Source organism: Lingula anatina, chromosome 2, assembly GCF_051362555.1.
Source record: "Lingula anatina isolate TDL-2025a chromosome 2, LinAna3.0, whole genome shotgun sequence".
In the NCBI taxonomy this organism is placed as follows: Eukaryota; Metazoa; Brachiopoda; class Lingulata; order Lingulida; family Lingulidae; genus Lingula; species Lingula anatina.
The window spans coordinates 39,634,234-39,649,426 of NC_141768.1; the positions used below are offsets into that span (position 1 = coordinate 39,634,234).

General features: G+C 35.6%; 1 protein-coding gene across 4 annotated transcripts in view; it reads left to right on the top strand.

Moving 5' to 3' along the window:
* LOC106173621 (extracellular matrix organizing protein FRAS1) overlaps positions 1-15,193 on the top strand; it is a 42,333-nt gene that overhangs the window by 16,985 nt on the left and 10,155 nt on the right. For 3 of the 4 annotated variants that reach the window (XM_087003568.1, XM_087003570.1, XM_087003571.1), the window contains 31 exons: positions 1,058-1,115; positions 1,322-1,455; positions 1,773-1,859; positions 2,446-2,477; positions 2,772-2,848; positions 3,835-3,939; positions 4,258-4,448; positions 4,752-4,902; positions 5,211-5,392; positions 5,569-5,697; positions 5,942-6,197; positions 6,461-6,570; positions 6,850-7,006; positions 7,195-7,401; positions 7,641-7,818; positions 8,077-8,239; positions 8,461-8,593; positions 8,878-9,065; positions 9,362-9,515; positions 9,761-9,843; positions 10,116-10,296; positions 10,581-10,769; positions 11,041-11,160; positions 11,423-11,602; positions 11,910-12,034; positions 12,369-12,509; positions 13,036-13,284; positions 13,561-13,653; positions 13,870-14,020; positions 14,267-14,490; positions 14,803-14,910. In XM_087003568.1, coding sequence (XP_086859694.1) covers positions 1,058-1,115; positions 1,322-1,455; positions 1,773-1,859; positions 2,446-2,477; positions 2,772-2,848; positions 3,835-3,939; positions 4,258-4,448; positions 4,752-4,902; positions 5,211-5,392; positions 5,569-5,697; positions 5,942-6,197; positions 6,461-6,570; positions 6,850-7,006; positions 7,195-7,401; positions 7,641-7,818; positions 8,077-8,239; positions 8,461-8,593; positions 8,878-9,065; positions 9,362-9,515; positions 9,761-9,843; positions 10,116-10,296; positions 10,581-10,769; positions 11,041-11,160; positions 11,423-11,602; positions 11,910-12,034; positions 12,369-12,509; positions 13,036-13,284; positions 13,561-13,653; positions 13,870-14,020; positions 14,267-14,490; positions 14,803-14,910 — 4,536 coding nt within the window. Of the gene's footprint in view, positions 1-1,057; positions 1,116-1,321; positions 1,456-1,772; positions 1,860-2,445; positions 2,555-2,771; positions 2,849-3,834; positions 3,940-4,257; positions 4,449-4,751; positions 4,903-5,210; positions 5,393-5,568; positions 5,698-5,941; positions 6,198-6,460; positions 6,571-6,849; positions 7,007-7,194; positions 7,402-7,640; positions 7,819-8,076; positions 8,240-8,460; positions 8,594-8,877; positions 9,066-9,361; positions 9,516-9,760; positions 9,844-10,115; positions 10,297-10,580; positions 10,770-11,040; positions 11,161-11,422; positions 11,603-11,909; positions 12,035-12,368; positions 12,510-13,035; positions 13,285-13,560; positions 13,654-13,869; positions 14,021-14,266; positions 14,491-14,802; positions 14,911-15,193 lie in introns of all 4 variants that reach the window. The other variant, XM_087003569.1, reaches the window with a different exon arrangement.

A 15,193-nucleotide genomic window follows, 5' to 3' on the forward strand; every position in this document is an offset into this window, starting at 1 on the left:
TAACATTTATGTTGCTATTGATCAAAATGATAACTTTAGCACTCCCGACGCTCGGCACACACTATTTTCCTCTCCTACAGATCATAAGTCCGCCAGGGCCTACCTTCTTTCCAATTTTATTAAACTTCCGTTTCTCTTCCTCACTTCGTTTTCATTTTTGCCACGCTTTGCACCAACGAAGTGTTTAAAGTTCAACAACGTCATTTTCTAAGCAAAAGGCTTATCCATGAGTACTGTGTACGACTGATAATGAAGAAACAGAGGATCAAGTCTGTAAAAACGCAAATAGCACGAGCACATGTGTTGCGGCCATTTTGTTGTGTAGGGTATTACGACAACGAAAACGAGACTGTACATTACATCATTCAGGAATTCCCCAACATCAGCCAGTCACAAAATAGTATTTGTGAGTGAAACTGAGGTTAATAAATTATGTATAAATAATTATGAATAAAACCTAGATTAACTGATGATGCAGTTTTCATATCCCCCTAAATAATAGTTAGTTTAATATAAGGTTTAGTGTAGCCTATTCTAGTTGAATCAGTTTTTTTTTTTTTAATTATACCTATATTGATCTTTATTGAGTAGTACATGTACTTTCCCTGCTTTAGTCTAGACATTATATAATGTATATCAAACTGTATATGGTAATCACTCTGCGGATTACTTCTTGTATTTGTATTTGATCATGCCCGGATGTAGGGCGATAGTCAATAAACTTCTGATTCTGTATAATTAGCTGGGAACTCCCCGAGATTTTCACCCCGTCTCTCTTTTCGAATGAAGTAAAATATATCGTCCAGAAAAGAAACAACAACGTATTCCTTATATTTACACATGCCCAGCCAGTTTGAAAACTCGCCGGACATAAGGTCCGACGATACAGGATTTTTTATCGGACCGAGACGAAATTTGCCAGGCATGTCCGACGGTCCGACGCCTTTCGTAAAGTCTGCTTTATTATGAGATATTTGAAAAATTTTTATGATAAAATACTTTACTTAAGAGGTGTTCTAAAAGTATTTCTCAGTCTAAGTCCAGAGTATGATTTCAGGGTGAGAAGAAGCTGCTGAAGCCTGGAGATTGTTGTCCATCTTGTGTGGCAGAGGAAGGTTGGTGGAAGGCTTTTTCATTAGTATTAATTTAAACAATATAGGTGAATGTTTCTAGAATCTTAGATATTTTATTCGGTAGTTAATGGTTTACCAGTTTGGAATATCAATTCATTACTCGCCTTACCATTTTTTAATTCTGATTAGTGATAAATAGTGTAAAATGATGAATAAAGCATTTAAAGTGATCTCTACAATTTCCTCAGCTCCTTGTGTGTACAGTGGAGGGCTATACTATCATGGTGACATGTGGAATACATCACAGTGTGAGTTCTGTACATGTGACAGAGGGAGAGTGAACTGTCACCAGGCAAGGTGTGAAAGGAGGCATTGTGAACAGGTAGGCTTGGGCCGACATAGATATTGCTTGCTCTGATGTTTCTTGATTGTGTAAGATCATTTTTACCCATGCTATTACTTTTTTAGTGAATAAACAGTCATTACAAGAATTTTTTTTTTGGGGGGGGGGGGGTCTGCCTTAGACAGACTCCATACCCAGTTCCCAAAGTATAAGACACCCAAGCCATTTCTTCCTACCTTTCCTTACAACCCAAATTGAAGTCTGCACCTTGCGCATAGTTACATGTATTTTTTAAGTCTTGTACAGTGTTTTTCTGGTGATTTGCACATCTAGAACAATCTATCTCTATATTGCAGGGTGAAATGCTCATTCAGCCAGCAGGTGGCTGTTGCCAGGAGTGTGGTAGTCCTAGAATGTGCAGAGAGGGTGACAGTGTCTATAAGGTTGTTATGTGCATAATTCATAATTATGATCTTGTGGAAGAAGATATGAAAATAACATCCCTTAGTAGTTGTCATTACAGTGTCTCTCTGGATAGTATTGAAAAGTATGCATTTCTACAAAAGACATTAAATAATTCCAAAATTCTCTGTCACACAAAATTCAAGTTTCAGTGTACAAAATCATATTTTTATCAGTTGTCATGTTAAGTATCAGTCTGAAAGCAAAAAGCAAGTAAAATTGTTAGGTCCAACAAAATTAGGATTCCAAAAACATCAGATGATTTATGTGTTTTTTCCTAAATTTTAATGGTTCATTGTCTTAAATTTCTGACAGATAACATAATGTTTTGTTTTGTAATCTTTACCTCCAAAATATATTAGTTTCATGCTAGCACTTTGGAGACAAAAGGTAAGCATAGCTGTGATTAAAAATAAACCTTTGGCTTAGGATGTTTATTGTTGTATCCTCCTATTTTCTGATTTTTGTTAAAGCATTTAGAAAATTATTTAAACCTGTGGAGTATGAAATTCTCAAAAGTGAAATGGTCTCTGAAATATTTTATTACTATAATATATATATTCTCAGGATGGGGAGCACTGGAATCCAGACCCATGCAGGTTATGTGTTTGTGTCCAGGGTTCACCATTGTGTTATACCAAGTACTGTTGTGATAGTGGTCACCAGTGTGTGCAAGGTGAGTACTGGTAACATGCAGGTTATGTGTTTGTATCCAGGGTTGACCAGTGTGTTATACCAAGTACTGCTGTGATAGTGGTCACCAGTGTGTACAAAGTGAGTGCTGGTAACATGCAGATTATGTGTTTGTGTCCAGGGTTCACCATTGTGTTATACCAAGTACTGTTGTGATAGTGGTCACCAGTGTGTACAAGGTGAGTACTGGTAACATGCAGGTTATGTGTTTGTGTCCAGGGTTCACCAGTGTGTTATACCAAGTACTGCTGTGATAGTGGTTACCAGTGTGTACAAGGTGAGTGCTGGTAACATGGAGGAATGCTACAAGAGATTTCATAAGTGCCATTTGATGTTTTTGTATAAAAAGAAAGATCTCCATAGACGTAACCTTTATTAAGGCTAAATATATGGATGTGTATATAAAATTCTGTCTTGGATAACTGCATCATGAAATGAGAAAAAGATGCCAAACACTATTGAAGTTCTTTATTTGTGTATCTTTTACTTCAAAATGCATGTTTCTGTCATGTTTTCTGCTTGTAAGTAATTGTTGTGCTGCTGTTCAAGGTTTCTTCTCATGCTGGTTTGAAATATGATAATTCAATTTTCTGCTTGTTTACCAGAAGTATTTCTATACCAATGGAAGTGCTTTCCTTTCCATGAAATTTTATCTTTTCAAAAGAATTTTCCCATTAAAATTTACTGAACCATGACATGTTGGACACCATTCTTATATTTTTTTCCTTTATAATGGTCACTGAGCTTTTGTGACTCTCCTTTTGTTTTCTGATCACGTATCATTTTGGTGCAAGTTTTAAACATCATTTTTATGTGTGTTCTTTTATAAGTCTGGGGATTAAGTTTGTTCGGCTTGTCAAGTCTAGCGTGAAGTATGAGGGCATATTAAAGAAAATACTGTTATTTGATATCACTAAGTAGATGATGGGTGCAGGTATTTTTATCTTGTTGCAGTTAGTACATATTCACAACTGAGTTGTGTGGCAAGCCAGGTGAAAATCAGACTACTGAACATTATGGAAGAGGCATTAACTCTTTGAGGGTTTTTTCTATGAGAGTGAGACAGAATTAGATGATGATAATGATGATGATGATGATGATGATGATGGCGATGATGATGATGATAGTGTGTGTGTGTTATGAAAAATGATTACACCACGATAGGTTTGTAATGGTCGATTGAACATCACACATTCTTGTTACCATCACGTGGTTTGGATTGCACCATACACAGATGTAATCAGCAGTGGCTTTGTATTGCAGAGAAACTCTTGACCACCAAGGGAACTGTTACAGTTCTTCCTGCTGGGTTTGTCAACAGGCTGTCCCAAGACTGGCCATCTGATACTTCTGTCAGGGTGATTGAAGGTAAGCTGCAGTAATTCACTTATCCAGATATTAAGATATTGTCTCTTTTTTATGATCACAAATTATATGACAAATGTAATTAGTGCTTTTAAAGGTTGCTTGGTACACTGAATAATGTTGATAATGTAGCATTGTAAAATGATGACATTATTTTGTACTGTGCATACTAAACCCTTTTTTGTATTATGTTAAATATGTGAAATAGTGTTAAATATTAAGTACCAAGCAATTGGTTATGATATAGATGTTAAACCCAAATGTAACGGTTACCAAATCTGTAGATTATCAGATGGTAGATGTCTGTCTTTTCCTCTGCAGAGCCTAGACACGGCAGTATGATGAGTCAGATGTATGGGCCAGCCAGTACCTTCACTGTGTCCTCTCTGAGGTCTGGGGATATAATGTACAGACATGATGGAGGAGAGGCTCTGTATGACTCTGTCCTACTCCAGATATCTGATGGAAGAAAAGTGAAGAATGAACTCCTGGAGATAGAAGTCCAGTCCAAGGTGAGGTGACTTGGGTCAGGTGTGGGTGCACAGTTTGATGGAAATGCAGAAATAAGTGCAAGAATCACCACATATTTGCTTTCTTTTTTTGTGGAGTGAGTACCAAGATTAATGGTCAATGTAACTATATTTTTTGTAATTTATTCATAATTTAAAGGTGATTTAACTGAAAATGATTGCATGATAATGCTGTAATCTTGTTGAATTTCAATGTACATATATATATCCCCTGAGTATACATTAAGAAAGTAAAGGTAAGACCCAAGGTATATGTGCTGTTATATTGTTATTACTTTATTCCAGGGTAAAAGTGTTCCAGTAATGGAGGTTAATATGGGAGCAGAGGTAGAGACGGGTAAAATGGTCCTACTGACCAAAGACATGCTGCATTCTGTGTCTGGAGGAAAGCAGAAATCCAACTTGATTTACACTATAACTGGTAGTCCGAAAGAAGGTACAAAATCGAAGATACACTGTAATTTTGATGTGAAAAATTTGTCACATGCAGTATATTATATCTTGAGAATGGTATTTCTCAAAGGCTGGGTTCACAAAAATATTTAACCCTCTACTTCTGACAGTGGTTCAGGAAGTTTATTTTGATGTATGTATGTATCATCTTGCAATTATAATGTCACTTTTTATGTGTCAGGAAAATTCTCATCTGCAGTTTATATAGTACTATAAAGAGGTGTGTGTGTGTGTTTTTTTTATTTAATATAGATGAAAACTTGGGTGCTAAATTATTTGTGTTTACTCCAGGGACTTTGTTGATGATAGTCCCCATCCCACCAGAAGGAGCCAGGGGAGGCTGGAAGGACCGTGGGGATGGAACTATGGGCGCTACAATGTACAGGTTTCTCCAGAGAGATGTGGATGAGAAAAGACTCTGGTACCAACACAAGGGTAGAGCCAGTACAGGAAAAGATAGGTTTATTTTTGAGGTAAATTTTTTTTTTTTGCGATAAAAGAATGAAAGAGATAATGGCTTTAATTTAGTGTAGAAAATCTGTTTAAAAATCTCTTATTTTTTATTCAATAAAAAGAGGATGTATGTATTGAAATATATATATTTTTTAATGCAGTACTAATGAAAGCACATTGCTCATTGTTTTGATAGGTGTCTGAGGGCACTAATTCTCCCAACATTCTGAGAAACCAAGTTTTCCACATCTCAGTCTTGATGCCCCAGGGTGATGCTCCTAGTACTGCCCCCACTGTGGCACCTGGGGTGGACCTTAGTATGAAGGTGATTACACATATATTTTTGTGGTAAAAAGTTTTATATGGAAAAGCAAGCTGTATAATAATTTATGGTATTGATTCATGCTGAAGCATTACCAACAAATATGAGTAATGGATGTGTTTTAATGACATACATATTGGGGCTTTACTGATACTAGTATTGATAATCCATAGAAGCAATTATTTTCTATGACTATAATCATCTTGGTTCTTACTTTCAATCTGATAACAATATAACATTGGTCTAGGTGTTGGAGAACCAGCTGGTACCCATCATGAGTTCCCACCTTGCCTTTGAGAACATTGACTCTGATGACAGGGACATAGTTTATACCATAACCAGACCTCTGCAGTCCACTCGGGGTTCTGTAGAACACATCAGGGAACCCTTCCAGCCAGTGTTCAGGTTCACACAAGAAGATATCAACATGAACAAGATTATCTACAGACCTCCTATGACTGAAATTGGACCAGAGGAGAAGAAATTCACCTTTGATTTTATAGGTACTGGATAAAGGAGCAGCAAGCATAACTTTGATGAAACAAATTTGGAAGTATGATTTGTATAATTTTAAGTGACATTTTCAATTGCTTTTAGTTTGAAGGAAGAAGTCGATGATGGTTTCCCATAGTGTGCTTTTGCAGTAAGCTTCACACTGTTAGGTGGCATATGTGGCCTAAGTATTAATGAGATAAAAAGTTAGGATACAATGAATGGTAATGTTAACTGTATCATGATATGCTTAACAATATATACACTGTTTTAGTTCAAGATAGAACAAGTGGCTTTGCAATTCCCAAGCAGACATTTTCTATCTATGTGATGCCAGTCAATAACATGCCACCCAGACTGCTTCAAAATGAGCCTTCTGTCAAGGTACAGACTAGCAATGTCTTATTTTTGTAGACTGAAACAAGAGTGACTTGAACCAAAATTTTCATAAAGATGCATCGTTTCAAATATGTTTTGTATCGAATGTCTCTTTATGTCATTATGATGTAATGTGAAACATTGTATTTCTGTCAGAATTGTAGTCAGTGCACCTAACTTGAATAATGAACATGTTATTATGATGAAACTTAAATTTGATATTTGGATTATTGTGTTTACTACACACATCTACAGATTGACTTACAAATAAATGCTGTCTCCTAGGTAACCCAGGGTGGCAGTGTTCTTCTTGGACCTGATGTGATTGCATTGATAGATACTGATACCAGTGTTGATGACCTTAGTTTGACCTTGACCCAGAATCCAGTTGCTGGTAAAGTCACGAAGACTTCTAATGGAAGGAGGAGTGAATTAAGAATAGGTATGGAATTCATAAATTTAGATTGTATATTTCATATTTATGTAATTTTATATTTTCTGACTATTTACTACGGTACTTTTTAAATTTTTGTTGCAGAGAATTTGAGAATATCAAACAATTTTTATCTGTAGATTTTCATGCCACAATGCGGTTTAATCCAACTGCTTCATTACATCTTATTGTTTTAGATGAAGAGATGACATATGCAGATGTTAAGAACAATGCAGTCATGTATCAGCATGATGGCTCCATACGTTTGGAAGACATGTTGTACTTCAAAGTCAGTGATGGTGTCCACACTGTGCCAGTTGGGGTGAAGGTGTCTGTGACCAGGGCAGACAGAGCGTCTCCCATGGCTGACAAGCAGGCTAGCTTTAGTATGACTTTACCAGAAGGTGTGTTTATGATGTTCCAGCCATTCATTTATATCTTTTGAAAATTTATTTTAATATGATTGCCATCTTCTGACAAGGTATGAAAATAGTGTGGTACCTGCAGTCATCATATGCTATTAATTTTACATTAATGCCATGGCTACAAGACTTTTTGATATAACTTAAGTATTCCTGTATGCATTTCAAGGTTTCAAATCATTAGTAACAATTTTTACTTTGGAAAATATGATATTTTACAGGAGATACATCAACCATTGAAAAGAAACATATGGCCTTCACAGATATAGATACAAGTGATGATAAGTTAATAATCAAGGTTGTCATGGACCCCATGCAGGGAACATTAAAGAGGGGGAGGGAGATTCTTACACGGGGAAGCTCATTTACCCAGCAGGATATAAATAATGACATAATCAAGTAAGACCCATATTTGAGTTACTGAATTTGATGCAGCATATCAGTTAAAGTGTGTTGCAAATTGAATTTTAAATTTTTAGTGTTAAAACACTAAAATGCCTTTCACAAAGAATATTGTGACAGTAACAGGTCTTGAATGATAACTGAATATGCATCAGTTGTTTAAATTCTGTGGTTAAGAAAGTAGGCTTGATGATGTTAGTTTATAGTTTTAACAGTTATCAAAATCATCTAAACCCCTCCACCAAAACATTTCAGATATACTGCTGCCAGTGAGATAGGCAGTCGCCCCATTAACGAGATCCTGTATTTCAATGTGACAGACCCCAATAACCATGTCCTGGCCAATCAAATTCTGACCATCACAATTGATCCAGTCAATAACCAAGCACCAGTGGTCACTGTGGGACCTGGAGTAGAGGTAATAATTTCAGATAGCTACACAAATTACACGTGTATATGTTTTAGCAGTTATGCTGTTTTTACTGTCAAAGCCATTCTCTGTGTAATCAGTCTACATTAGACTACATCACACTTGTCTTTGTAGAATATCTTTAATAATATGGCTATAAGTATTACTGATAAATCTGACACATGTTTTATTGCATTTCTTTGACCAGTAGTATTGGTGTTGAATTTCAGGTAGAAGAAGGTGGTCGTGTCCAGTTAACTCCCCAACACCTGAGTGCCATGGACATGGACACCCCTGTATCTTTGCTGACCGTGGTCATTGATGGGTTGCCAAGCTTTGGTGTGGTGAAGAATTCTCTCAGAGGTACAGTTCTGACCATTCTACTGGAGGATTGGAATTACTGGATAATATACTTTTATGAAACTATGACAATATATTCCACTATTTTATTGCAGTGTCATTTAACTTACTTGTGGAGTTTGTTTGACAGATATAAAATGTTAAAAGCAAAGCTGGTCTGGTAATGACTAAATTATTTTATGGTCTGTTTGAAAACACAATTTGAAAGATCCTTTACAATAGGTATATCTGTAACTAATTAACTAATTATCAGCATTCTGGCAGCATGGTATTTTCTTTCATTACAGGACTAGGTTCAGAGCAAGGGAGGCCATCAGTGGTCACTACCTTCCCCCTGCAGGACCTACTGGATGGTGGGGTATACTATGTCCAGACTGACCACAAGAATAAAGAACCAGTGGCAGATGGCTTTTTGTTCCATGTCACTGATGGCACCAATGATTCTCCTTCTCAGAGGTTTAATATATCCATACTGGTAAGTGATAACATATCTATACTGGTAAGTGATAACATATCCACTTGATAAGTGGTAGCATATCCATTTGCTAAGTGATAACATATCCATTCTGGTAAATGAAAAAAAAAACAATATTGGTTATTGATAATATATCCATACTGATAAGTGATAATATATCCATACTGGTTAAAAATAACATATCCATACTGGTACATGATAACATATCTGTACTGGTAAGTGATAACATATCCATATGACATATATCACTCTTTTAATCTGATATGTTTGGTAACTATTTGCCTTCCCTGTTCCAGTTGACGAATGATGAGGCCCCAGTGATGGTGACAGAGCAGTTACATTGTCAAGAAGGTCGTGGCGTGGTAATGACCAATGCTACCATGTATGTCATTGACTTTGACAGCGTGCCTGAGGAATTGTTGTTCACAGTGGAAGCACTGCCACAGCATGGTAAAGAGATAATATTTTGTAGTGAGAAGACTTGTCTTGTATTTGCCATGATAAAGAGAGCATATTTTGGTTATGTTTAAAGTGCATATATTTCATGACTTGAAGAATGCATTAACTGTTGAATTGAATGGGAGTAATATTAAAGTTATGATGTAATTTAGGCATGGAATGATGTTTCCTGTGAATTTTTTTTTACTTATTTGAATTTGTATAATATTTAATCAATGTCTCTCCAATTTCTGCAGGCAAACTTAGAAGAAAGGAGTACATACAGGATATGATATTCTCTGGGAAAGAATTACAGCAAGGAGCCACATTCACTTATGAGGTCAATATAAGTATAACATTTAATTTTCGAATGAATATTTTAATAGATATTCAGTCATTGGATGTCACTGACATAATTATTTAGCAAAAATTGTGAATAAAGTCACCCTAAAGATATTCTTTTATAATACCATCAATGTATTTCATGCAGCTTAGAGCTGATTTCAGTGTTACTTTGCTTTAATTTATTCATTCTTTGCCTTTTTATGCACCATTAACAAGTCACTGTGGGATAGCACATGAGGTTTTTATGTAATGTATCTATTTCAATAGGACATCCTCAATGAGCTGATAGGATACACACATGAAGGGGGAGAGGTGGATGGGGATGAATTCACTCTGCAGTTAACAGATGGAAAATTCACAGACAGGAAAACCATGAAGGTTGTCATTGGTCTTGTGAATGATGAAACTCCCCGTGTAGTGGTCAATAGAGGGCTCCAGGTGTCTGCAGGTGAGGAGATGATAGTGTTTTTAAGGGAGATTTACGTTAAACCCACTTCAGACCCGATGTATCGAGCACGTTATAAAGTAAAATGAATCTCTTCCATTCACCACCTTGGTCGTAGAAAGCCGTTTTCAGACACTTATCCTGGTGCCAGTTCATGAAACTGTTGCCTATAGCTATGAATCATAATGAACAAAGCTGTTATCACTATCCACAAAACATCATCACTAATGATTTGCAGTAGGTGATTAGTGACCTATGTAATGTAGAAATTGCTTTGTTCTATTTAGGCTCTACCACAGTGATTGGAAATAACCTGTTGAAAGCAAGTGATGTAGATTCTGAGGACAGCCAGATCATTTATACAATCACTGAAGATTTGTCATCAGGCAAACTGAAGTTAATTAAAGGCCAGCTGATAGCAGAAATTACTAAAGATGGCCACCAAAGCAGCTTTACACAGTTGGATATTGATGAAGGTAAGAATGGGATAAATATTTATGTGCTTTATATTGATTTTATTTATTGGGTCACCAATGTTAGAATGACAAAGCTTATAGATAAGTGTGAGCATTAAAAAAACGCACAGATTAAGAGAAATGACAAAAATGCAACAAAAAGGATTTAGTTGTGTAGTTTCTGTTAATGCCTAATTCATATTTCTTAGTGTGCAATATATGGACATATTGCATTTAATACTATAAATATATATGATGATATATTTTAATGGTTAGAATTTCTCTTTTGCAGGTCATATCCAGTACGTACATGATGTCAGTGAACCAGCAGGTCCAACTCTGTTTAAATTCAGACTATCAGACCCAGAGGATAATGTGTTGATTGATCAAAGTTTTGTCATAACTGTTTTAGGTAAGGGCTAATATTATGATGTGTACTATCAGTACATAAAGTAGCATTAAGTGATGATCCAGAAGTTAAAGAAGTCAAACACCAAGCACTCTCCTGCATTGGATATTTATCACCACGTTTCATTTCATATTTAACTCGGTAAATTCAATCAGTCTTAAAAATTAGTTCTATACATAGCAATATTATACAATGACAGACATGCATGTTAGTCGTATTGGGTTTAATACTCATTCTAACATTTTCCACTCTTTTCCTTCCCCAGAGGATAGGATTCCTCCCCAGGTGACAGCCAACAAGGAGTTCAGTGTAAAAGAAGGTGGAGCTGCTAAGATCACCACACAGTTCTTGTCAGCCACAGACACAGATTCTGAGCCAGCAAACCTCCTGTTTTCTGTCCTCACTCCACCACAGCTAGGACATATTGCCTTAGTAGGAGCCAGGGGCAAGTGACCTAGGACACTACCAATTTGTCAATAAAACAGAATTGCTGCAGATCAGATTTTCCATATTTTCATTGCTGTTTTGTAATTTAAGGTGTTTTTTGGCTTTCACATAAACTTTTATGGACTTGGTTTTGAAATGATGCCTAGTTGAATTACACTACACACTGAATTCAATTTTCACCAACACATTTGGGGTGTATTTTTGAAAATCAGTATTTGTACTGGGAATGATACAACACCAATACCGATGTGATGTAAGTTCAGCATATAAGACAACACATTTACATTGATCTGTGTATGTTCCAGGAATGCCAGTGAGTCAGTTTCGCCAGTCAGATCTAGCAGCAGGTCAGGTACAATATGTACATACCAGCAGCGAAGAAATTTATATGGATAGCTTTACATTCTCTGTCACTGATGGGACAAATGATGTAAGGATGGTTAAAAAAGACACAGTTGGTTTCATCAAATTATTTTCCTGGCAATTTTTATTTGAAGCTGAAAAAGAATTTTTTTTATATTCAGTAATTAGCAATTTTATGTATTAAGTTTTGCAAAGGTTACTAGCACAAGTGCAGTAAGTGCAGGAAAGAAAAACCTATACAATATATATATATATAATCAGTTCAAGGGGAATTTTTTTACATCTGTTGAAATTCTATAGACCTTTGATAACCTTACTTTTGGATCTATTATTGTTAGTAATTGATATACAATACCAGATTTCAATATTTTGTAATATCTTTCCTGATTTATTATTTCCAGGTGACACAAACCTTCTACTTGACCATTACCCCTGTTGATGACTCTCTGCCAGTGGTCAGCGTCCATGGACTAAAGGTCCAAGAAGGGGTCAGGAAGGTCATCACAGAGTTTGACCTGAAGGCAGTGGACAAAGACACTAAGGTCAGTAATACATTTTTCAAAATATGGGAATTACTTAATCTTTTCAATGGACAAATATTATCAAACTTTCAGATACATAATTTTATAATCGCAAAAGCAATTTTTCTGTATAACATTTGTGATGCTTTCCTACACAGAAAATAACTATTAAATGGTCTCCTTTTGAATGTTGTTGCTACCACTCAACAGGAATGTTCTGATTTTCAGAAATGATAACTAAAAAAATACAGTATCTGTAAAATTCACTATTTTTCCTCATCGAAAAGATTGAATAACTACCATGCTTGTATATGATATGCAATGTATTAACTGTATTTTAGTTATATTTATATTTTAATTATATGTATTATAATTATTATGATTGAACTTAGATAATATGTTGTAAGTTCCATATTGTCATTAATTGCGTCTCTTCCTTCCTCTGTCAAATTGGCATTATGTCTTACCTGCTTAAATCTTTTTACATAATTCTTGTGCATAACTTTGATAATGTTGATTCTGACACTTATAACATCTGTGCATGTAGGAGGACCACATATTCTTCACAGTCATTCAGCATCCACGCCATGGTTCGTTAGACCTGCTGTACAATGGCCAGCAGACACAAGCAACAAGATTCAGTATGGCTGATATCTACGAAAACCGTGTTAGTTACCAGCATGATGGCAGTGAGACACTTCTTGACAGCTTTACTTTCACTACCAGTGATGGCACCAATCATCTCTACATGATGCAACAAGACCAACCTGACGGTGTGCCCTTGTCAAGACCACTGGTGAGTTATGCTGGACTTTCTTATTCATTTGCAGGAGAATCACTTGTATCTTTACTATTTGAATTAATCAATTAATCTTTTTACCTTTGTAACCTTTAAGTGTTTTACTTTTGGCTTAGTGAATGTGAGGTTTAATATTTTGTTGATGCCATTTCCTATGTTATCTTATTCCACATGTTAACACATGAAAGGAATTATCATGTATAAACTTAAGTTAAGTTCATATAAATATGAAAAAAAACAAGAAAGTTGATATATTATATACTATCTCTTCAGTTGTTTGAGATAGCTGTAAGTCCAGTAGATGATGGCAGTCCTATCATAACCACAAACCTGGGTTTACATTACCTGGAATATGTAAATGGCAAGGTAAGAATATGTGTGCTGTTATCTTGGGTACCCTGTCTGATGTGCAATAATTGAGGGCCAATGTTGGTGTATTGATCCTAACATTTGTGGTAACAGACATTTAAAAAAAAAAAAATTACTCCTTCCCTTGAGACTTTATTTGCTCAATAACCCATATAGTGGTGTGTCATTGTTCATTTGCACAAAGCTATTAAGAATCCACATCATCATATTTAGGCCATGAATGCCATAACATCCAAGGAGCTGAAAGCAGCAGACCTTGACACCCAGGATAAAGCTTTGATCTACCAGATAAAAGAGCCACCACAGTACGGAAGGATAGAGAACTCTGCCAACCCAGATGTACCAATTTCTTTGTTTTCTCAAGGTATGGGTTAGAACTATTGACCAGGATGCAGTGTTTAAAGTTGTTTTATCTGTATGGTGTTATCTTTTCTTGTGGTCTTAAAAATGAAGAAGGGAAAATTTTCTTTTCTTTTTGTCTTGAGGCTTTTGATTGATAACAAATGTGTCATGAGACTCATTTCTGGTATACTTTTCCTGTCTTTCAAATGTTCTCTTGTTAAATTCAAATAAAAGATAACCACATTAATTTTCTCTTTGTGTATTTCAGAGGACATTAACAATGGGGTTATACGGTACGTCTTGTTTACGAGCACCAATGAAACCAAGGACAAGTTCACCTTTGACCTGATGGACAGCAAGCCAAACATTGTAAAAGATCAGGTTTTTCACATCAGGTGGTCATATATCAACTTTGAATTGCCAGACATGAATATAACAGAAAGTTCAGGGGTCATACGTGTGCCAGTCAAAAGGATTGGAAACCTCAAACAGGTAATGAGAATGAACTTTGTGCACTGCGATAAAATGATTAACTTGTTGAGGTATTGAAATTGAGCTAAACAGACAAGGCCCTTGATATTTGTTTTTCTTTAAAATAAAGTATAACTGAATACTTATTACATTTCTCAGCATAGCACTTGCAGTCATAATATCATCACTGGGGTGTCATGATATTTTACCTGTCATAAGATGAATATTTGTGTTTTCATATCATGCCTTTTCTCTTCAGCCGTCATATTTTCTAAGAAATACCAGCATGTTTGTGTTTTTTGAAGTTCATATATTTATCCCTTGATATTCCAGTACTCCATAGTGCAATGTAAAGCCATCCCAGGAAGTGCAGTGTCTGCATCTTCAGCCACTGGGATAGTGAGACCAGGGATGAATGATTATGAGGCATTCATGGGCCAGGTAAAAAATAAACAACCTTATTTTTGAGGTGCAAATATTTTGTTACTTCTTGGAAGCAATGCTGTTTTATAATTGAAAACAGTGGTTTATAGACAGCTTTGATTAATTAAAGTCTTGTTTGATAGAAGTCCTGAACAAAGAAATGTTTACAGAATATTTTTCAGATTTAGAATTTGATGAAGATTACATAAAGCTTACATTTATATCCAGGACATATATATAACTACTTGTAATATCACTTGTTTCTGTTTACTTAAGGTATTATATATAAAAGAGACATTCC